General features: G+C 37.6%; 1 protein-coding gene and 1 long non-coding RNA gene across 2 annotated transcripts in view; one reads left to right on the top strand and one right to left on the bottom strand.

The window, feature by feature from the left end:
- Window positions 1–17,642, top strand: part of bmp6 (bone morphogenetic protein 6) — a 50,167-nt gene that overhangs the window by 9,487 nt on the left and 23,038 nt on the right. Inside the window, exon 2 of the mRNA XM_024280053.2 lies at window positions 16,934–17,126. Within this exon, the coding sequence (XP_024135821.1) occupies window positions 16,934–17,126 (193 nt within the window). The remainder of the gene's footprint in view (window positions 1–16,933; window positions 17,127–17,642) is intronic.
- On the bottom strand, window positions 1,473–12,424 carry LOC118600233. The gene is made up of 2 exons (XR_004949845.1): window positions 11,917–12,424; window positions 1,473–1,684 (listed from the first exon to the last, which is right to left on the bottom strand). It is a non-coding gene; the product is annotated as an uncharacterized LOC118600233 (long non-coding RNA).

Genomic DNA, 17,642 nt, shown 5'->3' with positions numbered 1-17,642 from the left:
ATGTGCACACTCATCCACGCTGTGTCTGTCTGCATTGCTGAAGGGACTCTTAAGAAAACGAGAAGCTCCCACTTTTGTCACATAGAAAAAAAAAAAAAATCCCACACCGCTCGCTTTTTTCCCCTCCGTGTTGTCAGACTGGCTGCCTCTCAGAAGAGGACGTGCCTGAAACAACAACGCGGAGAAAAGGGCCCCCATGCAAGCGCAAACGGCGCTGACCCTCCAGAAGAAGAAGAAGTAGTCCGCCTCACAACTCTGCTGCCGCCGACAAATTTATGAGTCCAAGTTTGACCCTCAGAGTGACTTTCCAGGCTTGACACTAAAAGGGGAATATATTGAAGGATAAGAAGCTAAGAGAAAGGCTATATTATTCAGAAATGTACAGTGTTCAGCTTCAAATAAATCACATGTTCAAGTACCAAACAATTAAGTGTATGTCGTTGAGTGCAAAAGTAACTGTCAATTAAAGCAACTCATTGTCAAAAAAACTGTACATCCTCCCCCAAGTGCCATGTGGAAGTTTGGATATCAGGATCTTATCATAAGGATGTGCAGGGGAAGCTCTGCCCAGTCCTTCCTCCTGCACAGACACCGTCCACACCTCCAAGCAGCCCGTCTCCTAGTTACCTTATCTAACTGCTCAAAAGTCCAGCAAGACTCCAAAAGGAAGTCTTCTGTTTGTTGTTGTGTTGACTGTGATCAGCACGCTCAGAGTTGTGCACACTTCCAAAACAGAATCTTAAGAAAGTCAAAAGACCCTCTTTTCACAAAAAATAGTTTTTTTTGTCCTGCAGGAAAAATAATCTCATTAGGAAAGTAAGTCAATAGCAAAATAAACTTAGTTTGAAGACCCACTATGATGAAAATAATGTTCATAAATAAAGAAAGTTCAGCTTTAAACTGCAATTCTGAGTATTTCTTTATTCAGATCGTTGTGAATCAGGAGCAGATGAAAAACTACAGTTTGAAAAAAGGTTCCATTTGTGACACAGAAAGAGGGGTGTGTATTGGCAGAAATCTGATGATATATATTTATAAATATAGGATAACACATCTCATGATAAGATGGGTATCACAGTATAATTTTCTAGAATTTCCTTTAAAGAGATCGACTCAGAAAAAAACTCTACCTGTATATTATTTCACCTTTTATGATAATAAAATGGTTAAAAAATCCTTATATTTTAATGATTACAATGCTAAGTTCTGCCACTGCATCTCATACACAAAGTGCCTTTACCCACAAATTCATGCTGCTTTTCTTTTGGTAAATTAAGAAATATTATTTCTTAAAGGGAACAATCAATATTGTCAGATTTCAACAAAATATTTTTCAAAATAAGAAACAAACATACAATGAATGTGCCTTAACCAGTAAGGTTCTAAAAAAGTGATAGAGGAAAAACAAGGGCTGCAGGTGGGGGTTACGTAGAAAATAAACTACATCTGCACATAAATAAATTTTTTTTTTCTTCTTTTCTTTTTAAATGACAGTGACACAAATAATACTTTACACTGAGTGAGGCTCTGTTCAGTGCTTAAGTGTCCTGTGTGTGATTGGCAAATGAGAGACAGCTGAGTAGCATCCAGGAACTGTGCGCTGGGGTTGCTGGGAGATGTAGTTCAGTCAGTGCTCTGGAGATGGATCCCACCGGTGACCAGAGGGGGGACAGAGCTCTGAGTCCTGACAGAGGGAGAGTATAAACAGATGGATGAGGGGAAGTGTAGGTAGGCTTACAGTTGCCGCTCTGCAGAAACTATATCCTTGGAGACAACACAGGTTTTATGATTATTGATAAAAACTGCATAATAATAATAAGGACACTACTGGGGACGCTTTTAAAATAGTTCAAAAGATGATTGGAAAACATGTGTTAGTGGTTAATTTTTAACTTTTTTTAAATAAAAACATTTAACACATATTTTGTTGCTTATTGAAAGAAAATGTTTCAGATTTTAGTCACTTTTATATGAATTGTGTCAATTTTATATGATGGAATCTTCTTCTAAAAAGAAATGAAATGTTATAGTGTTTGCATTTTATCATTTATTTGTTTTTTTTTTAACTTCTTTGCCTGATTACAGTTTTGTGTGGATTTCCAGCCGCAGACACCATGTTTCTGCTTAATAATACATATGAGCAAAGCAGTCATGTACAATATTTGCTTTCAATAAAGCTGAGACCGTGTGCTGATCCACAGGCTTCCCTACTTCCCAGCGCTGTGCTGACATTGAACATTACAGACAGATGTATTATTAGAAACTTTATTTTTCTCCAGTTTTTATTTTTTTATTTTTTCAAAGCCCTCCTGCTTTTTAAATATCCAGGTATCTGATTACAGTGGCTGTTTTTGGAGCAGAGCCCTTGTGTAAAACAGGCAGAAGGTCTTACATTTAAGTCAGCCCTAGGGGGGTGGAGAACCCAACATAGACTGATTTATCAGTGGATCGTTTGCTCTGCTTCAAAGCCGCTGAAATGCATTGTGGTCGCCGCAGTTGTTCCAGAGAGAATTACGCTGAGGTCTGACTGTCTTCATGACGGAGAGAGTGGAGGAGGGAGCAAGGCGGAGGTGAAGATGGAGAGGGAAGAGAATGAGGCGGCCTTCTACCTTTCGACTGTGGAATGCGAAGCCGCTATTTTGACTTCTCTTTGGAAACAGCTGCGTTTCCCTTTTTCAAAGATATTTTTTCCTTATTTATCGGATCCCACAGGAGGGATTCATCTCTCAGCTCTGACACTGGCTTCCTCCTCTAAATCTAAGACCAGACCGGCTTCGCTGCGACACACACACAGACTCACACACACGCACACCTGCTGCCGTAAAGCATACATTAACAACCAAAGCAGGTTTCTGTGCTGCATATGTGCTGTGGATCCTTCAGACGCACCTAAAGGAGCACATACGGGGATAGAAATCAAGTGTCATGAGAATAAAAAAAAAAAGTAAAAGTACAAGGCCACTGCCACACACAGCCACAGGTCTGCGTAAGTCCTCAAACAGCTTCCTGCAAACACGGATGAGTAAATAAAACAGGGACTTTTGTCCAACTGAAAAATCATTTAACTGAGTTCTGGTAACAGTTCAAAGCCACAAAAATTTAGCAGAACTCAAGTCAATCCAAAGGCAGGAGCAAAGATCTCCGCTGATGGAGTATTCAATATTCCCAATCGTCAGGAAGCAATTCCTCAAAGGGGTCAGTGGTCTGCGCTCTCGTGGTCAAACCCTCTCTTTGCTTGGGTTGCAGACCTGCTCCATAAATATTGACTTAAATAGAAAATAATAATGGTGAATTTGATTTTGGAGATTTCATTTGGTGTCTAAGCAACAGTGTTTTGAAAAACCTCTGAAGTACTAGTACAAACCATCCTCTGCAGCCCGTCTACATGCTTTTCCTAGTAACTTATATCAACAAAGGGACATCATTGTAGTGCTGTTATGCGATTAATTAATTCATCTGTTTTAATCTAATCTAATAATTGCTGTAAAAAGCCTCCTTTTGAGATATTTTTATTTGAATTTATGATATTGTGGCCCAGTAAAACATCAAATCACAATAAAAAAAGTGACTTTATGAAGTTTCCAACCTTTACTTTTACATCAACTAGGGGGATTTTCTTCAATCCCCAACAGTTAAGAAGAAAAAGAACAGAGTCCTCTTATTTAACACATTAAAGAACAGTAGGAATTATTTTCTGAGCAATCCCAAAATATTGGCGACAAACTTCTTATTAATACCACGATACGTGTTGACCTACTTTGTGATGAACCATTGATGCGATCAGCCCTCCGCGTACCCCATTAATTTATGATAACAAACACCTCATCGGGCTTCATCCCTTACATAATAGATATGAGTTGTGGATTTGTTTTGGATCACTTCTCATAGGAAATACAAAGTCGCACATTGATGATGTCATAGCAATGACACGGCACGCGCCGCATACATGGACACAAACGCCTGGTTCACACCGGGCGCAGAAGCGCTGGGAAGCGGTGCGGAATGGAGGCCGCTTCCGATCTAGTGAGCATCAATTGCAGACTGGTTTTTTGCAGAGACTTCTGGGAAATTTCTAGGGCACTGGGTTTTGGAATTGTAAATTTGGACAGAACTACAAAATTAAAAATGGACTATATAGTGCACTATAGTGAGTAGTGAGGGAATTCAGACACAATCCAAGAGAGAGATGTTTTCAGCAGATAAAAAAAAAATTGTAATTAATTAATTAACCAATTAATGGCAATTAACAAGATAATTGGACACCCCTGCATCATATACTAACAAACTGCATCTTTAGGGGTTCAGCGCAATCTAGGATTGTTCCTTGGAGTGTTGGGTTTCTGCTGTCAGTTACATATGTTAGACCGCAAAGTGTTTTCTTTCACCAGCTTTGTTTATGAGTACTGTGTTTGGTTCGGTTTGTTTTCTTGTTCGTGACAAAATGAAAAGGTTGGTAGTTTTTCTGCGGATTCAGCTCCCAATGAGAACAAGATGTGGATGAAGTGGACTCCAATTGAAGGAGAAACGTCAAAGATAAAGGATAAAAAAAGCTTGATTTAAATCATTTTTGGGAAGTTTTCCTTCCATCACTGCACATCTCTATTTATCACATTGAATCTGCGTAAAGGAGACTTCTATTATTCTCACTGTTGAAACAGCTGTTCTCCCCGAGTTTGACATTTTTATTAGCGTCCCATATAGTTTTGAGGAAGAAAAAAGAAAATCTGTGTTGTTTATTTTCCAGCTCATTTCAGTTCTGATTTCATGGAATTTTCTTATGAATGTGGAAAAGATGTTGCTCCATCTTTCGCTGACAGCTCGTTGGCGTGAAGCGGTGTCCGGTGAAACCAGCGCATGTTTTTATGGGGACTTCAGGGGAAATCACAACTCGCCATTCATTTCATTGGGTGATTGTCTGTGGCTATTTTGACAAACGTCTGAATCAGTTCAAATACTATGTGAAACCTAGACATGCATGTGAATGTTACATGAGGGGGGTTTAACCGTAAAAGGTTCTGTCCTGTTTGTACAACCTAATGTGTTTTACAAAATCTTTAAAACGATGCAACTCCAGATTGAACTTTGGCTTTTTTAACATTTAAAGTCCAAGAACGTGTGGATCTTGAGCATAAACTAATTAATTTAATGTGGTGATACAAAATAAACCACAATTATGATTTTTTTATTGTTTTAGTGTCAAAGATTTATAGTAGGGAAAATCTGTTTCACTATGTTAATGCTGTTTTATGATTCAGTCGTAAATTGTTGTGGATTAGTCTGCTGACAGCTGTATGTCAGGGTTATCTCTACACAACCTCTCTGGTGACGAACATTTTTCATTTTCACTGCAACTAATCAATCAAAATACCAATACAAAATATTAGATTTTTTCCCCATTTTAAATATTTTGTAAACTTTCTTTGCAAAAATGTGAAAAATGCATGCTAGTGAGGCATTCTGGAAGCTTCTATCGTATCTAAGCTAAAGGACTGTGCCGATTTAATTCACAATTTCTGCCCAGGAAACAACAAATAAAAATATTTTTTTAAGATTTACTCTGTTATTGTTTTGACTTCCAGATTGAAGCAGATTTAAGAAAAAAAAATGATGCAGTTCACCAGGTAACCACTTGGGGCTTGTTGCAAGAGTGTTTTACCTCAATATGCAAGAGATGCTTTGTAAAAATGTTAGTTAATACATAAATAAGGAATAATTAACTATTAAATTGTAACTTCTTTATATGCAGTACCCATATGAAGTGTATTAAGGTGAAATTTTTAACATAGAATATAGCTTTTTTGAGGTAATATTTTTTATGATTGACAGGTAATCATTAAATCTTAAAGCTGCCACATTTCAGAACACAATTCAAACTGTGTATCCAGATGACCAATGGGTGAAGTAATTATCCCTATAATCTATCCCTTTTTTTGATAGTCAATAGGCATGTTAATTTTATCATCTTAAAATAAACTTGTAACCTCGACAAACCCTCATTGTCACACCCGTCCTGTCTAGAACACATCAGAAAGGTTAATATTTCTGTTTTCTTTAACTTATTTGAGTCAAAGTATAACTAATATTGAAGTAAAATAGTATTTTGAATGATTGAAGGGAATGTGCTATACTATTTTTTAAGAAAACACTTTGCTACAATTTAAAATATGGCATAAAATATGAAATAACAAAAAAATACAGGGATATTCTTGTGCCATGTAACTCCCTGGTTGTAGCGTTAGGGGGTCCACATCTTAATCCTGGATAATAGTGGCTGGAAAGATGGAATAAAATCTCCCATTGACACACAGGTATGACATTTCCAGCTACCTGGAGGCCATCTGGAGACTCAACAGAGAGTTAAGTCTCAGACTGCTACCAGTCAGCTGTCAGTACATTGATGGAAAATAGTGATACCGCACAGTCCAGCAGCCATACCTCAGATATCTATCTGTTAGCAAAACCCCAGCAGAGGAGCAATTACAGCAAATTATCCTTCTAGCCTCGAGGTTAGGCATACACCAAACCTCCACATGCTGCACTCCGGCTAAAAAAAAGAGAAAAGAACCCTCAATACTACAAAAACATGGGATGTGTATCCAGACTTCATTTTATTATCTTGGATGGAATGCAGTGGTGATGGAGGTTGGGGCAGTGGGAACAAAAAAACACAAAACTTTGCAGATACTGTGTGTGTCCGTTTGCGTTCGAGGGGGAGAATGCCTGACATAGCGTGTCATGCTTTTGGATAGGTCTCTAGAAAAACCCAAATGGTTTTTGAAGGATTATATGGAAGATGATTCCTGCAACAAAAAAAGTGATTACATGGTTCAAATGGCCTCTTTGTTCCAATGGATGCTTGTCCTATGAGCTCATTACACATTGTAACCTGTGGGAGGCTGAGGATGAGTGTCAGTTTGTTTCTTTGAAATGAATTTCTGCACAAGTATTCTAGTATTGAATTGGATTAATTTACCTTTTTCATGTTTAGGGTGGGTTTTCTCTAGGGCAAGTTTGCTTCTTCCCAGAGTCCAAAAACATGTTTCATAGGTTAAATGGTTGCTCTAAGGCAGGGGTCCCCAAACTTTTTCTTCACAGTTTGCAGGCAGTTTTCTGTTAACAGTTCTGTCTGTGATTGATGCTAACAGTGTTCTGAACGTAAATATTTACGGTTTTCTAAAATGCCGCACTTAACCAAATATTAATAACCCTTACTGGGATATTCACAGAAAAAAGTCAGAAAACACAATTCACTGACTCCTTGTTAATTTTGTTTTTAAAGCTCTTCCTGGTCTTGCCCCAGTTTACTTACTGATCTTTTAATTGCAGCCATTCTAGAGTTTTTCTAGAGACCGTGAAAGGTGAACTGCGATGTAGAAAGGGAACTCTACTCTGTTCTTTTTGACTGTTTGGGGTGGGGTTTAAGATAGGGACACAGATTGCAGAAGGTGGGCACGTTATTTTCGGGTCTCAATCTCAAAGTCCGATTGGAAAAAAAAAATCATGCCTCTCTGAAATTGTTCAGGGGCCGGGCCGGATATGGAGGTGGGCCGGATCCGGCCCGTGGGCCGTAGTTTGGGGATACCTGCTCTAGTGTGTATGTGAGAGTGATTGTGGCCCTGCAACAGACTGGTGACATGTCCAGGGTGTACCCCCGCCTTTCCCCAACAGTAACTGGGATAGGCTCCAGCAACCCTCAAAAGTGATGAAAAAAATGGATTTATGGATATAAAGTCTATCCATCCTTTTATTTGTTTCTTTGTTTTTTATTAGGGAAGTTTTACTTGTATTCATGATTTATTTCTATGGAGATCTCTAGTGTCCACCACATATGCATTATAGTTTTTCTGTGCTTTTTATTGTGAATCTCGTTTTACATTTTACATATCTACATTATCATGTATCAATGGATTGGGTGGGAGTTTTGGTACTCCTGTAAAGCACTTTCAACTTCCTCTGTGTAAAAAGTTGATCAATTGATTGATTGAAATGTTTTCGTAAGGGAAACTCCTTATAGAACTAATCTACACCGTTCTCTTTAGAGCACATTTTTAAACTGAGAAGAAGTAAGCCCCACATTCTCAAAACTTCCTTTTTTCTTTCCCGGACTGACAATAAACTATAAAGAAGTAAATTTACAACATTTTTCTTGACCTTTTACTGTTTGTAGCTCTTGTTCGGGAATCAGTAAACAACAATGTGCTAAAATCCCACTCTTGGCTTTTGCAGAACACACGGCATACAGCTGTTGGCTGCTGTTGTCTGTTTGCTAATGGAGCTTGACAGCTTGCAAATGGACTGGTCTAAGTGCCTCATATCCTCTCTACGGACGGATGCTGCTAGCTGGCCTTGACTTTGCATACCTCCGACTTCTGCGAGTGTCTGCGAATTTGTCATGAACATCTACGCAACCTTTGCTTTTTGTTCTGATGCAAACCAGGCCATTTTTTTCCCACTTATTAGGATTTTATTCCCTTTTTGTACTATCTTAGTGTGTGTGTGCAGCCGGACGAGTCAGGGGCCTTACAACTGCTTCTTAGTGCATCCCGTGGTGCTCAGTGTGTCAGTTTTGATCCAGGGTCAGGGGAAAAGATCAGAGCACAGGATGAGTCCCTAAAGACACATGCACAAACCCCTGCTCACAGATTATGATGGCTCCCAGCGGACCGCCGCTCCTTCATCTCAGAGCTAGAAGCTGCACTGCCAGCTGACTGACTACAAAGAGCTGCATGGCAGGAGGTGCAAACATCTCCTGCAGTGGCAGCCAAGCATAGCTGCAGCAGTGTGCATGTTCGAGCTGCTCTGCAAAGAGCTGCCTCCATGTTTTATCTTCCCAAACATCACCCGTGCCAAAGGTTAAAAAGTTTAAGACATTAAATCTGGCTTTTGCTTCTTTAGAAAGATTTGTGTTTAAACAATAAAGATTTCCACTTAATGAGATGTTTTCTTTGCAACTGATATTGTGGTGATTGTTGGAGAGCTGTGAATCCAGTTTCCAGCGAAAGTCAAAATGATAATTGCAGGGGACTTTTTGAGACTTTTATAGTGAATAGACATGGACATATCTGATCTCTCCTCAGAAACCATCAAGCCTAAGAGAAAAAGCAGACAGATTAGGGGCTGTAATTACATAAACACAGATGAATTCTTCTCATGCCTCGGACATCCAGAACAGTTTTTATTGGTTTAGCTTTCTGCAAAGCATGCAGCCATGCTGACAAGTTTTTAGAGTGCAAAGGATTCATTCAAACTATGATTGTTTTTAATATATTGATGTTACGAAAGTCAATAAAAGTGTGGTTAAATAGTCCAGTAAATATTTCTGAAATTGTTGATGACTATAATCTAACAGAATTTCCTCAGTTTAAGATTATAAAAGGATTAGACAAAAAGGTGCAAAGAAGAATTTATGTCATTTGGCCACAAATTCAATCTAAAAGCAGCAACTGAAAAGCCTGTTTTCTTTTAGGATTCTGCTGCTTTTTGCACAATTTTCAGCATCAATAATTGCAATGCATCTATAAAATCCATCTTTTGCTCCTAAAGTTTAAAGACTCACGTTGACAGACAACTTTGTGGAAGATTATTTCAATTTAAGTAATTTAATTATTTAAAAATAATGATAAAAACTAAGGCTAGGTTGACGAAATCGATTAAGTGATTTGAATTGATCTAAGTTTAATAGATCAAAAATTGATCCATAAAAATATCAATTTAGTACATAAAGCTAAAGTCTGCTAGCTTGATGCTAACGTTCAATGGAATTTCCCATAGGATGGCTAATGCTAACGCTCGGTCGACATAATTATATATATCGCTGACTAAGTGAACATCTTTATGTACTCACAGGCATGAATTTCAAAAGGAAAAGTTTTTAAAGTAACCATTTGTGGTCTAAATCACAGTTTTTTGCTCAATCTTTGCTTATTCGTTTTGAAGAAAGTGTAATGCTATATATAGCATGAGCTCCACCTAGTGGCCAAACAGAAACACCCTCCAGGAGAAGCAGAACAATGTTTACAATGTTAATCATCAAAACATTTTAGAGCTTCTCCTTTTGAGAAACCATGTTACACTGTATATTATTAACAATCTCATTATTTCACTAATACATTGTATAGTATGTGAACTGTATCAGATTAATATACATATATTTAAAGCATATATAGATTATTAGTGTATATTTCTAGACAAATGTGTCTAAATGTGTAAACCATGTAAACTCAAATTGGATTGAATTGAATTGTATTGAGTAAATCGAAAGTATCGAAACAAATTGGAGTCAAAGTGATTTAGGCTCTGGTGAATTGAAGTGAATCAATTCTGGAAATTATTATTGATACCCAGCCCTAAAAAAAACATTTAGAATGTGTAAATAGCAATATATTTTTAGGAAAGTCTAAGTTTCCAATAGTTTCTTTAGTTTTTCTAGATGTCAACTTTTTATGCATATAAATGTTGTCGGCGGCAGTCAGGTGTCAGTCAGTCAGGCGGGAATGATGCCATTATGAAATCAGGTGACAGCAGGCTTGGTGGTCAATCGCTGGCCTGCAGCAACTCTGAATGGACGATGTGTAAATGCCCTCAGCCACCCATAGTCCGTGCCTTCCTGTCTGTCACCGGACTACTCTCAAAATGTGCCCAGCGGCCACTGACCGACCAAATCGTCCAGTTGTGTCAAATTCAATCTTACAGGGGCCCAAAATCCAATACGCACAGTAGGCTGTGGGCTGAAGAGGAAAAATGTTTATTAAACTCATAAAAAACTAAATTGTTAAAATTTTAAAACATTTTTCCTTACATTAATATGAATAAAAACAGACAGAAATATTATTCTTAGAATAAATTAACATAAAGCTCAAATAACTTTCAATATTTTGCTCTCCATGAAATATATTTTATGTCTAAATTGGGATGTTACAAGATAACATTGGGCCGTCAATAATAATAATATAAAACAGTTTGGAGGAACGGATATACGTAATTACCCTGAGGGCCGGATCCCCCCCCCCGGGCCTTGACTTTGACTCGTGTCCCAGTTACAAATGCCGCCGCATGGTGACATTTTTCAGCAAATTTGACAAGTAACCATGAGGCAACATTTGTAACTGGAAGGTGGCAGCTGCATTTTTACACAATGGCTGTGGATGTTTTAAGAAAAAGTTATAATTTTGCGATGATGGGATTTTGGGATATGTGACCGTAGCCTGAGCAGCTGCGAGTGCTCAAGGCCTGTAACTGTAGCACAAATCATCACCCTCCTGCCACCATGCATCACAGTTGTCATGAATTTGTATATCTTGACTTTAGCCTTAATCAGTTGGTTTGGTTGTCTCTTGAAAACATGCAAACAAAGTTGTTTTTCAGTCAAATAGCATCAAACTTTTGGTAAATTTCCTTTTCTAATGGTTCTGTTTTGTCTTTTACATTACAGTTTTGACTTATTTTAAAAAATCTGGCCTCTTTTTGTGTAGCTTTGGGGTTCTAATCCATTAAGTTGATTGAATAAATTACCTTTTTTCTTCTCTTTTACAAAGGTCAGTTATCATTTCACCTTGCCTCTGTGCTCAGGGCACATCTGGTACAAAGTTTCACTTGATTGTCTTTCTGTCAGCACTTTTCCGTCTCTTTTAGGAGAACACTAAACTAAGTTCATAAAATTCTGTCTCTATGCGTAGATAGCAATTTTAGCTTATCTTCTACAAGATTGCAAACAGCTGAGCTTTTTTTTTTTTTTTCCAAAATGTGGCTCGCTTAAGCGGATTTATTAGCTACACAATTGAACTTTGAAGCATTTAATGTCATTTCGTATTAAAATAATTAATAATGATTTTTTTTCTCTCAAAAATAACTCCATATTAAAGTTTGTCTGGGTGCTTACTGAGCGTTTGTGTGTGGGTGAGCTGCCATAATACCTACAGCAGCAGCGGCGACGGCAGAGCCAGATGTTGCGCAGGTGGAAACGAGAGAACAGCTTCTGTGAAAGTGTCCAAGTGAATCTGCAAACCCTCCGCCTCACTCTTTTTCTGTCAGCAGCTGTCTGTCCGGCTCTCGCTGCAGCTCAGAGCCTCTTTCCTCTTCCTCCTTCATGCTTTCTGCCTTTGGTTCACTGCAGTCCTCTCTATGACGACAGACTTTTCTCTTTTTTTTCATCTGGTTTTGTCATTTTGTCTCCTCCTTTTCCCGTCATTTTCTGTCATGATAATCATTTTAATTTTTCCAAACACTTTCACTAAGCATTTATTTAGTTCTGCAGGTATCTTCATTCTCATTTTTTTTGTATAATTACCCCCAAATAAACTATTGTGTAAATAAAGCATCATGAAAAGATACTGTTTTCCATGAGTTTTCCACAAACTAGAATGACACAGAATGACTTTGAATGAATTCCTCTCTGGATCCTCTCATTTTAAATCCCTCTGTCCCTTTTGTGAGTTCCTGTCTCCAATCTCCTGTCACGGAGGATTAGCACGGAGGTTACGCTCCCTGTATGCACAGTGTGAGGACTTTCTTTTGATTTTTAGTTGCAAAAATCTCGGTGGAATTCAAACGAATTTCAAGCTGAGAAGGTGGAAAAGCAGCTGGAATTCTACTCAGCAGCTTCCAGGCTTTTTTTTTTTTTTTTGCAGAGTGAAAACCTGCCATAATGGGACATGTGAGACCGCCGCTGCCTCCATGTTTGATCATTTTGTTAACCTTTATTACAAAAGTAACCCCTCTTCTCTAAAACAAAATAAACTTTTGATGTTTTTGAGTTTAAATGTGAGAAAGAATTTAATCCAACTAACTTTTCTTGTCAAAAAAAGAAAATGAAAGTTGATATTCTGCTTTAAAAAGTAAAATCCCCAAATTGGGTTTACGATTTTCCCAAGAAAAACACAAGATTACAGCGAGGAAATCCGCCCTTCAAAGCAGCTGAGCCTCAAGGTGTTTGCACATCTTGGCATCTGTGTTGTCATCTGTTGCTGGTGGGTTTTAGCTGTCACTGCAGCCAACTGCGGCGGCTAATGACGACGAACTGCCTGCAGTCTTCCCATCAGGTTATCTGGTATTACCCCAGTTAGAGAAGCGGCTGTGAGGAAAGCTGCAGCTTGTGGGAGAAACTTTTAATTACAGCCTTCAAGCTGGGATTCTAAATCAGTGATGCTGGGAACATTTTTCTGCTGCGTCATCAGCGAAGCCGCGATTAAACGGCTCAGAACGAACATTTACTTTTCAGCTGCAAATCAACGCTTAGATAAAATAATTCTGATAAGTGAAACATAAACACATCAGATCTCATCTTCTCTTTATCTGATAAGCGCTGCCACACCAAGTTATTAACGGCTCCTAATCTTCCTAGTGCAGGTGTGTTTTTGTGTGCAGATGTTGAACATTTTATGATGCATATAAACTTCTCCTGACCTTCTCACCTGCCTATAGTTTATCTGACTTTTCCAGCCAGACTGTTAAGAAGGGAATATAGTTTTTCATCGTGTTTGTCTTCAGGCCCAACAAGCGTTTTTAAAAGTCATTTGCAGTGCGGTGACCTCTGCGGAGAGCCTCCACACATGGACACACAAGCCGGGCTGATCTATCTACCTGTCATCACAAGAGCAGACCTGTTATCACACACCGATGTGTGTGTGTGTGTGTTCATGTGTGGGCAGTTTGTGGAGTAGGATGATTAAATAATCACAGTTACATCTGACAGAAGCCTCAGTGATGGGAATAACACTCAGCTGGATGTTTCCTTTGCCTCAGTGGAAAGACTGTGAAGTGCAGACAGGAAAAGTGAGATGCTTTAGTTTTTGCTTTTATTTTGAAACTTCCACCAGAGTTGGATATATCAGGAGAGCAGGGAGGCTTTGACCTTCCTGGGTGTGGGTACAAGGTGTGGCTGCCACTTCAGGGAGCCTGATTGGGTCCAGTGTTTTCACATCAACTTCATTTTCTCTGAAAGCGTTAACCCTGGGAACAAAATGTGTCATTGGTACATTCAGGGTGGGTCCCCCACATCATAAAATTACCAGAAAGTTTTAACAAGCCTGGCCCGTGTACAAAACAAAATTTTTCTTACCTAAGCCTTTGGCCTCAAATTTATCCACAAAAGAAATGTGTTGATATAAAACGTGCCAGAAATGTCTCCACAGAGGTCTTTGGCTGCCAGCTGCCTACATGTGAAAGATATTGGAAGAATAACAAACCACATATCCGAAAGAAGCAGGGAAGTTTTCTCACATTTAACACGAGAGCTTTCATCTTAGCTTGTAATTGACTTTAATCTGTATTTTTAAGGCTGAAAAAACACAAGAAAAATACTCCTTTACATGCCCTTACTGACCAACTTTAGAACCTTTAAGCAAATTCAATAAAGTCTGAAAAGTAGGTAAAGGAAAATAAAATATTATGGAAGAAGCAAAAGGTTATGGATTATCCTACAATCAGCAAACCAATTGAACTCTTCAGCAAGTTTTCCTGGGTTTTCACTTTGTCCCAAAACAGTCAGAAAATTTTAAAAATGAAAGAATTTTACATAATAAATATTTTTGTTAAAACTATTGAAGATTCTATCTGCTGTTATAATTTTAAGCTCTAATTTCACACAAAAAACAAGCATTTTAATAAAAAAAAAAGAAATGAAAAGATTTAGGATGATATTAAATACCTTTTTATGCAAAACATTATTTTTAATCATTAATTTAAGACCCATTCCGATTAAAATTGTGTGTTTTTTTATTTTTATTTTTTTTTATACCATTTTTCTAATTGAAGATTATATATAAAGAAAATTACGTTTAAAATTGCATTTATGGGTATTTTCTTATTCAAATTAATTGGGAGCGAATGGAAAAAAATTGCAGTTTGAAAAAGATTACGGCTTGGGACAGAAAAAATGCTAGTTATGTTAGCATTGGGTTGTATAGGGCTGTAAGCTAGCAGGACAAAGTGTAGACAGATAGATAATGGGAAGTAGGGGTAGGCTTACTCAGTCCTCCCATAATTTAAAGCAGCCTTTCTAAGGAACTCCTGCCGCTCTGCAGAAACTATGCCCTAGAAAATGACAGTTTTTCTTTTATATATTCTTTTTGCTAAAAACGGTGTAATCATAATCAAAAGACCAGTGGGAACGCTTTTACGATAAAACAAAAGATGGTCGGAGTGGGACTTCTAATCTTAACACTTTTAAGGAATTCAGTAGGAGTCATAATAATTACCAAGATGCCAAATACTGTAGAAAAGCAAATGTCTGTCTTTTACAAGACTTTATGTGGTCACATAGTTAAAAAAATGTTAGCAAAGAAAGTTTCACAGAATCTATGAAGAAACAGAGACGCAGCTTTTTCTCAAAAAAAATTATTTGTAACCTGACGATGTCAAGCTTCTTTCTTAACACAAACAGCTAGAAAAGCCATTTAGTATCTGAATGCAAAATGAGTAATTTAGGGTTTGAAATATGTAATTGAAGGGAGATATCATACATTTTTGAAAGGGGGTTCTTTCAATAAATACGAAATATATTGATATTTATATTTTTAGTTTATTTTGGTTGGAGATCATTTATATTTGCATTTTTTTCAACGTTTTTAAATAACAACCTTTTTTTTTAGCAGTTTTGAGAAAATCATACATAATTTGAGAGATATTTTACTCAGAATAAATAAAAATGTTGCATTAAGTACATGAATGGGTTAAATAAAACCATTTTATAGACCACATCATTTATGTCAGTTTTAATATTTTCATCCCGTCAATATTTTTATAAAATTATTTCATAAAGTTTACAAAAGCTGTCTCCCACTTGAGCAGGAATTGGTAAACTATGCATATGCAGCTTGTAGTGTCACCACTATTTTATTATGGACCACCAAACTACAATACATTTTTTTGATAATCCTCATTATTTTTGTATTTTCCCTGTAATTCTGCAGTCTCTCAGTACAGAAAGTTATTCTGCGTTTACGAGGTGTTGGGAGATTTGCTGTTTTTGTGATGTTTATGTGTTTTCCGAGTCAGATGGTCAATTTTCCGATCATTCCAACACCACATGAACGCAACTTTTTCTCTAAGTTTGTGTTTTCCCTGAGGGACATCAACATATTGGAGCAACAAATGAGAACAAAACTACAAAATATTCAATTTTAGATATTAGCTTTAATTATAATCAAAATTAATGTATGTTTTCTTTCCAGATTTCAAACTATTTCTTTCTTTAATGAGGTGGATTACCAAAGCACTCCACTCATCTGCTTTTGTTCAGGCCCTTTTGTCAAATTTTAGAACCCTTTGCCCACCGCTGCACTAGAGTGATTTTTTATGCTTTAGTATGAAGAAAAAAAAACTAAAATAAATGTATGTTTGGGTCTCGCCTGACTCTACTTCTAGCTCTTGGCCCGTCCAAGACAGAACCCTCCTGCTGTGACAGAATCCAATTCTCCAGAGACCGCAGGATCATTATGCTGCATGCTCCTAAAAACATAGGAGGGACGGCATTTGTTGGTTTTTGTCTATTCACACCATCAGAAGTGGTTGCAGAAAGTCTCCAAGTTTTTTGGGAAGCTGCCACTTAAAAAAAAAAAACATGGGATTTTGCTCCAAACTGATGATTTATTTAGGGAAACTCAAAGCCACAAAACCTATTAGACTTTATGTGTAAATCACGTTTTTCATGCTTGAAAGCCTTCTGTGGTTGACTTGAGTGGAGTTTCTGTAAGAACCAAATCCGCTCATCATTCACTGCTGTAAACGGAAACTAACTTTAGAAGACAGACATGAGTTTAAAACCAGCGACTGACACGAAATTGTTGATGTCGGAAACCTCGTAGGCACAAAAATCAGATTGTGGGTGATGAAGAGAACAGCAATGTTCTCTGTAGAAACAAGACAGTTTTTCATGTTATTAAATAAAATCGAGTTCATTCAATACTTCCTGTTTGCTTGTGTTTTTCTGCTACAGCGGAGTACGACAGGGAGTTCTCCCCACAGCGGCGTCACCACAAGGAGTTTAAGTTCAACCTCTCACAGATCCCAGAGGGCGAGGCCGTCACCGCAGCTGAGTTTCGCCTCTACAAGGAGTGTGTGAGCGGAGCTTTCCGCAATGAAACCTTCCTGCTCAAAGTGTACCAGGTGGTCAAGGAGCATCCCAACAGGTACGCATAATGCTGTTTAGGATCATACATAAAACATGTTTTTTAGCAATGTTTTAACACTCCCTCCTTATTTTTTGGTCACAAATCTATATTTGGAATTTGCAACAGTAAAAATGTAAAAATCATTCAACATTTGTACTTATAAAACACTATTTTTAATACTGCAGACTTACAAATAACCCTAGAATTTTCAAAAGGAAAACAAGAAATATGAACTAAAAACAGTCTTTTTTTCTTTGTTGGGCACTCTAAAAAGCACTCACACTGTGATAAAAAAAAAAAAATCTTTGTCTTCATGATATCACTAATATTAATACAAACAAATTCATCTCCAAAAAAGTCTTATGTTCACATCGCCCTCGGCAACGTGTGTTCAAGTGACCACTACAAATGAACAGTCCATGTAAATGCACATTTTGTCAAAAAAGTTGGAAACTTTGTATGTATTTATGTATATGTTTATTTCAAAATGTAGTAAACAAATTAAAGAGAGGACAACATTTGCCAGTGAAAAAA

This window comes from Oryzias melastigma, linkage group LG20 (assembly GCF_002922805.2).
Source record: "Oryzias melastigma strain HK-1 linkage group LG20, ASM292280v2, whole genome shotgun sequence".
Taxonomy (NCBI): Eukaryota; Metazoa; Chordata; class Actinopteri; order Beloniformes; family Adrianichthyidae; genus Oryzias; species Oryzias melastigma.
The sequence above is the reverse complement of the archived record's forward strand: the minus strand, read 5'-3'. Positions and strand labels throughout refer to the sequence as shown.